The sequence below is a fragment of the Sinocyclocheilus anshuiensis genome, unplaced genomic scaffold, assembly GCF_001515605.1.
Source record: "Sinocyclocheilus anshuiensis isolate Anshui unplaced genomic scaffold, SAMN03320099.WGS_v1.1 scaffold229, whole genome shotgun sequence".
NCBI classification, from domain to species: Eukaryota; Metazoa; Chordata; class Actinopteri; order Cypriniformes; family Cyprinidae; genus Sinocyclocheilus; species Sinocyclocheilus anshuiensis.
In genome coordinates this window covers 1011939-1018560 of record NW_015537957.1, presented here as the reverse complement: position 1 = coordinate 1018560, position 6622 = coordinate 1011939, and the positions used below count along the sequence as shown (strand labels likewise).

Below are 6622 nucleotides of genomic sequence, written 5' to 3'. Positions count from 1 at the left end.
AGTAGGAAATATCAGTTTACATTTCCAAACATTAATTTAGCCATTAATTGTAATAACTCAGTGAGATTTTTGTCTGAAAACAGCCAGTGCTTCACACAAGAGATCTAATCTGATCATCATCAGAAACAGAACAAACTGAGACAGACTAAATCCAGAAGAACTGTGGCAACGTTTCCAAAAATGGACCCTTATGGTTTTGTGGTCCAGGGTAACATATGATTATCATTCACATACAGTACCTTGCTTCGTGTCCTAAAACATAATGCTTCCATGCAATGTGCCCTTTAAAACCTGGTGTAATCACAGTAAATGTCCAGAAAACCTGGTGTAATCACAGTAAATGTCCAGAAAACCTGGTGTAATCACAGTGAATGTCCAGAAAACCTGGTGTAATCACTGTAAATGTCCAGAAAACCTGGTGTAATCACAGTAAATGTCCAGAAAACCTGGTGTTACCATGTTAACCATAATAAGCATGGCAGTAGTGTGTTCTGTGGTACAGTGGCGTTACCATGGTTTTTTAAAATATACTGTGTGGTACTTTCAAGCAAACCAGAGTACAGAGTAGTACTTTTTGTTGTTTCCTCCTGCCTGCAGAGGTGACTCTTACCTTGGACACCCCGTCCTCGTTGGTCTGCGCCTTTCTGCGGAGCTGCATGAGCGTCCACATGTCGCTGAGCGCGGTGTCGGACCTCATGAGCTCCGAGGCGCTGGGCAGAGCCTCCAGCGCGCACATCTGCTCCTCCATCCGCCGCAGCTTCTCCTCCATCGCCCTGTAGGGGCTCGAAGTGTCCAGCAGCAAGGCTTTAGTCTGGGCTGGACTGTCATGGTCGTGGTCCACCTCCTTCCAGGTGGTCGTGACCCTCTCGATCTTCAGGTGTCCCAGGATAGCGTGCAGTAAAGTGTGCAGCGCGTTGAAATTGACAGATCCAACGTCTGGGGTTCCTATGGAGAGATCCACCAGCTCATGCAGGCTTATGTCGGTCGACATGGTCGCCGACTGTTTAGTCCGGTTTAAAAGACGACGAATAAGGTTCTGTCTGTTTGAGTTACATCTCTCCAAACAGGTAGGCTACGCGAGTTCCAATTCTGTCTGTTTTCAAACATAAACCCTGAGTTTTAACGCTCTGCGCTGTTTTCTCATTTCTGTGAGCATCGTAAAATTATGCTAAGTTCTTTAGTAGTGGCGTCTAAAATCTGTCGGGCGTTTGTTCATCCTTTAATTCGCACGTTACCGGCAGCTTTGCTTTGCTTTGCTAAATTGTATCAAATTTGCTCTTCTCTTTACGCTCTCCCCGCCTACCGACGATGCTGATTGGTTAAAATGCATCGCGTCACTTGTCTTCTCTATCCTCATTGGATAACGTCCCTGTCGATCAACAGAAATTACTTTCTGTTGTGAGCCGCGGCGTCTTGGTTGCTCAGCAACTGATTCAGTGGCAGCATCGGTAGCGCACGTGAGAGCGGAGAGCGATGAACCGCTGTACACATTATGCAGATTTACATTATTTATATTTCTAAGGGAAATGATATAGTGTGATGATGATAAAAGGATTTTCTCCGTTTTATTTTCATTACATACTATACGACAACATTGGCCTGCACAAACAGCCAGAGTGTACAAAACATGCATTCATAAATAAAATATTACATATTCACGGAAAAAAAAAACGAAACAAAACAAAATAATGCCGTTTTCTAAACAGGCGTTGAGTTATTTATTTATTTATTTGTTTGTTTGGTTGGTTCTTGGAGGAACTGTTGGAAATTTGACCTGGAACTTGACCATTTCTTCCTATGAATGTTTCTTTGTCCCAAAATAATAATAATAATAATAATAATAATAAACTGTATAAAAATAAATCTATCTTTGTCATTATTGACATAAGTCATCCAACCTAAAAAAAAAAAAAGTTTTCCTTCATATTCAAATTTTCCATGCCAAGCCCAAAATCGTTATGTACAGTAGTTTATGTTTCTTCCATGTTTATCTAAAAGGTATGTCACAAATTGTCACAAATGCTTTGCTGCAGTTTATATTTACAAGCACATTTATCCATAATAGATTTTGATGAGCTGCTGTTTAACCTTATCAAAACCTTATTAATAATCTACTTATTATTGCAAAATAATTACTTCTACAAGTTACACGGTTTGTTGAGGTTTGGCATATTTCTTACATTAAAGCCAGTGACATGTATTGCCATATTTTATGTTTTAATGTTTTTTTCTTTCAATTTAAAATAATAAACATGATTCTTACACCATTTATTACTTCATCTTTTGTTGAAAATGCTAGTTTTTATATATATATATATATATATATATATTATCAAATATGCTCTTCTCTTTACGCTCTCCCCGCCTACCGACGATGCTGATTGGTTAAAATGCATCGCGTCACTTGTCTTCTCTATCCTCATTGGATAACGTCCCTGTCGATCAACAGAAATTACTTTCTGTTGTGAGCCGCGGCGTCTTGGTTGCTCAGCAACTGATTCAGTGGCAGCATCGGTAGCGCACGTGAGAGCGGAGAGCGATGAACCGCTGTACACATTATGCAGATTTACATTATTTATATTTCTAAGGGAAATGATATAGTGTGATGATGATAAAAGGATTTTCTCCGTTTTATTTTCATTACATACTATACGACAACATTGGCCTGCACAAACAGCCAGAGTGTACAAAACATGCATTCATAAATAAAATATTACATATTCACGGAAAAAAAAAACGAAACAAAACAAAATAATGCCGTTTTCTAAACAGGCGTTGAGTTATTTATTTATTTATTTGTTTGTTTGGTTGGTTCTTGGAGGAACTGTTGGAAATTTGACCTGGAACTTGACCATTTCTTCCTATGAATGTTTCTTTGTCCCAAAATAATAATAATAATAATAATAATAATAAACTGTATAAAAATAAATCTATCTTTGTCATTATTGACATAAGTCATCCAACCTAAAAAAAAAAAAAGTTTTCCTTCATATTCAAATTTTCCATGCCAAGCCCAAAATCGTTATGTACAGTAGTTTATGTTTCTTCCATGTTTATCTAAAAGGTATGTCACAAATTGTCACAAATGCTTTGCTGCAGTTTATATTTACAAGCACATTTATCCATAATAGATTTTGATGAGCTGCTGTTTAACCTTATCAAAACCTTATTAATAATCTACTTATTATTGCAAAATAATTACTTCTACAAGTTACACGGTTTGTTGAGGTTTGGCATATTTCTTACATTAAAGCCAGTGACATGTATTGCCATATTTTATGTTTTAATGTTTTTTTCTTTCAATTTAAAATAATAAACATGATTCTTACACCATTTATTACTTCATCTTTTGTTGAAAATGCTAGTTTTTATATATATATATATATATATATAAAACCATTGTGAATACAAATATTATATTTTTAAGATCTTTCTAAAGAGCTTTCATCTTCTTGGACATCCTTGTTTGTCATTGTCCCACAACAAAACACTTGTTACTGTAAAACAACTGTATCACATAGCTTGCAAAAAGACATAGGCAAGAGTCAAAGGCTCAAAAAGGACTTTAATCCCATATATACACATATTTATAAAAGAAAACAGAATATCCAGGCGCCATTACCATTTTTACAGTACGATACATTCAAGTATATGACCAGATATTCTTGTCACATTTTCCCTCATCATCCTATAGATTGCTCTGAACCATTTACACCGTAATAACATACACGTAGCTCCTACTCCCATGCAAATGAGCTCGTAACATATGTATTAAGAGTCTTTCTGAACCCTTTCTCAATGCATTATTATTTACAATGGCATGTTGACTTAAGCCCAGCTTGATATTAGTATAATTGCAATTACAAAAAAATGATTCCCAAGTCATTCTTTCTGTTTTCTATCGATTACATCAGCAAACGGTTTCATTGACATATTTGCTCACTTCACACAAATAAGGACAAACCTAAAAAATTAAAGCAAATTTCTACAGAGTGCTTCAATCTTTGGCAAAATTGTTTTCTTAAAAAAAAAGGCAACTGGCAAAATAATTCAAATAAACAAGACATTCTAATTTAATTACTGTGCATTGAGTGTTTCACGCTGATACTGATTTTGTAGTTGTGAACAAATAAAATAGTCTTTAATCATATTTCTCATCTATAGTCTCACAGTGTAGTGTACATTTAAGTGACTTATTGCATATGCACTAAGACTTCTTTACAATAACTGAGTTTAAGTAGAACGTCAATAACTACTTAAAGGAGTAGTTCACCTAAAAAACTTGTCTTCATTTACATAACCTCATTTTTGGATTTCATGGAACAAAAAAAGCTGAATTTCAGAGGACTCATTACACATCTCTTTACCACACAACAAAATTCAAAGTGACCACATCTGACAAGCTCCAAAATGGACCAATAAATATGTCTAATGCACTCTGTCTGATGTCATGTAATAGTTTTCTTTGAGGATCAGACTGAAATTTAGGTCAATTAAGGCCCCAGCTCGCAAATCTCATTCCTTGTATTCAAACCGGTAAGTTGTGTTCGTTTACGACACATACAAAGACCAATAGAGTTTGGCTGAACCTCATGCAAAGAGTTAAAGCGGCATGTTTGAATGTGGATTTGATTTTAGAGCTTTGACAGGAGGGAAGTTTATCAAGTTACATTTCAATATGCTCCTGAGACAAAGCAATTGTAGGGCTTCGGAAAACTTGTAACATAGTGCATGAGTAGTATGGACCACTTTTATGGCATGTTCATGTTTGTTTCAGTGCTTGACATCTGTGGTCACTATGAACTGTCTTTGTGGTGAAATGAGCTGCATGAAGATTCTTCAGAAAACTCCCCTCGTGTTCCACAAAACAACACCCTATCAACCTGAGGGTGAGTAAATCATGACAGATGTTTCATTATTGGGTGTCTGATGGCTGGAGATGAGATGGTCGTTCTGGCACTTCAGTCCTTCTAACTCTTCCTATCAGATACTGTCATAATCAGAGTCCCGTCGACTGCTGATAACACCCCACTCCACCACAAAGAAAGTAATGGTGCCCAGAAAGCCCGTCAGCACCATAATGAGCAGCTGCCAGTGCAGGAGAAAATAGTTGCTGTAGAAGAAGGCCACCGCAGCTGTGATGGACTGCAGAGACAGAAGGAAGAAATATATATCATGGGCCATAAACACATACTACTCATACACATACATTTGTCTAATTTTTCATTTATTCTGACTAATAAAATAAAATAAGAACAGACTTAATTTTTCAAAGAAAAATCAAAGTTTCTTATTGCGTTTTTTTGATATTTGAATGAAATATGACCCAACCATTTTACCATAGGATTTTTACATCAAACAATTTAAATACTTCTGATGCTAACAATTAAACCACTTTAATAAAAGGAAGGCTCAAACCTGAACAAATTTAAAGACTGCGAATGCTGAAGCACTGTCCTCCCGGAACAAGAAGCCCACAATGCTGATGAGCTGAGTGTTGAAACAACTATCACCCAGACCCAGCAGGAAACTGCATATCAGCGCCACAGTCACACTGACAAAACAAGTCAGAAAAGTGTTAATAAACAGCTAGTGCATCTTTATGTCTGACTCTATTCTCACTGCTCATCCTTGTTGGAAAGTCCTGTACTGTAACTTTTATCTCTTACCTGGGCTGGATAAAAGCTTGCATTTGTGTGCCTTCCTCTGGGGCCACGGGAGCATCACTGGCTATGTTGAGGAAGATGAGGTAGAATGCCACAATATGGGTGAACAGGCCCAAAAACACCACCGGGTTTCTGCCGAAACGATTACACTTATCCAGGATCCCAAATACTCCTCCGCCTGGTTAAGCAGAGAAAACAGCTTATTACATTTGCCATGTCCCCAGAGAACTGAAGCACAATAATTGTAATGCACTGACTTACCAAGTATTTCACCAACACCTATCAAAATTCCAGAGAGGCCGATAAGACCCTTGGCATCGTCTCCAAATTGAGTCATGGCCCCTAAACATGTCCCATACACCCCACTGTAAAAGGTGAGCTCGAGACCTGGACAGATAGGCAACCACATTGTCTCAACATTACAGTTCAGGTAGTCTTCTACATCACTATAATGGTACATATCGCAATATAGTTATTTTTATCCATGTACTGTAGTAATACCTATGTTTGGATAATCCAGTGAACAGCATGCTTTAAAGGGGTCATATGATGCGATTTCAATTTTTCCTTTCTCTTTGGACTGTTACAAGCTCTTGGTGCATAAAGAAGATCTATAAAGTTGCAAAGACTAAAGTCTCAAATCCAAAGAGATATTCTTTATAAAAGTTAAGAGTCAGCCACGCCTACCTAAAACGGCTCGTTCTAACACGCCCCCACATACCTACGTCGCTCTGTGGGAAGATTTGCATAATGCTGCCCAAATGTTCACACAAAGAAAGAAGGCGTAACTTTTATCCTTGCTGTAGTTTTGTTGTTTCCGCTGCCATGTCATAAAGACGCTGTGTGCTTCGTTGTAAAAGCGAAACTACTTTGTTTGGTCTTCCAAAAGAGGACGATATCCGCTTCGTCATGCCTAGAGCTGATCTGTGCTGGTCGCTGAGGGAATACATCAACTT

The 6622-nt window shown here is 37.6% G+C and overlaps 1 protein-coding gene across 2 annotated transcripts in view; it reads right to left on the bottom strand.

The window, feature by feature from the left end:
- Window positions 1-3550: 3550 nt before the first annotated feature.
- mfsd11 (major facilitator superfamily domain containing 11) overlaps window positions 3551-6622 on the bottom strand; it is a 27472-nt gene continuing 24400 nt past the window's right edge. For both annotated transcript variants that reach the window (XM_016456786.1, XM_016456793.1), the window contains exons 11-14: window positions 5928-6053; window positions 5670-5844; window positions 5419-5554; window positions 3551-5145 (exon numbers count right to left, since the gene is read on the bottom strand). In XM_016456786.1, coding sequence (XP_016312272.1) covers window positions 4984-5145; window positions 5419-5554; window positions 5670-5844; window positions 5928-6053 — 599 coding nt within the window. In that variant the 3' untranslated portion in view covers window positions 3551-4983. The remainder of the gene's footprint in view (window positions 5146-5418; window positions 5555-5669; window positions 5845-5927; window positions 6054-6622) is intronic.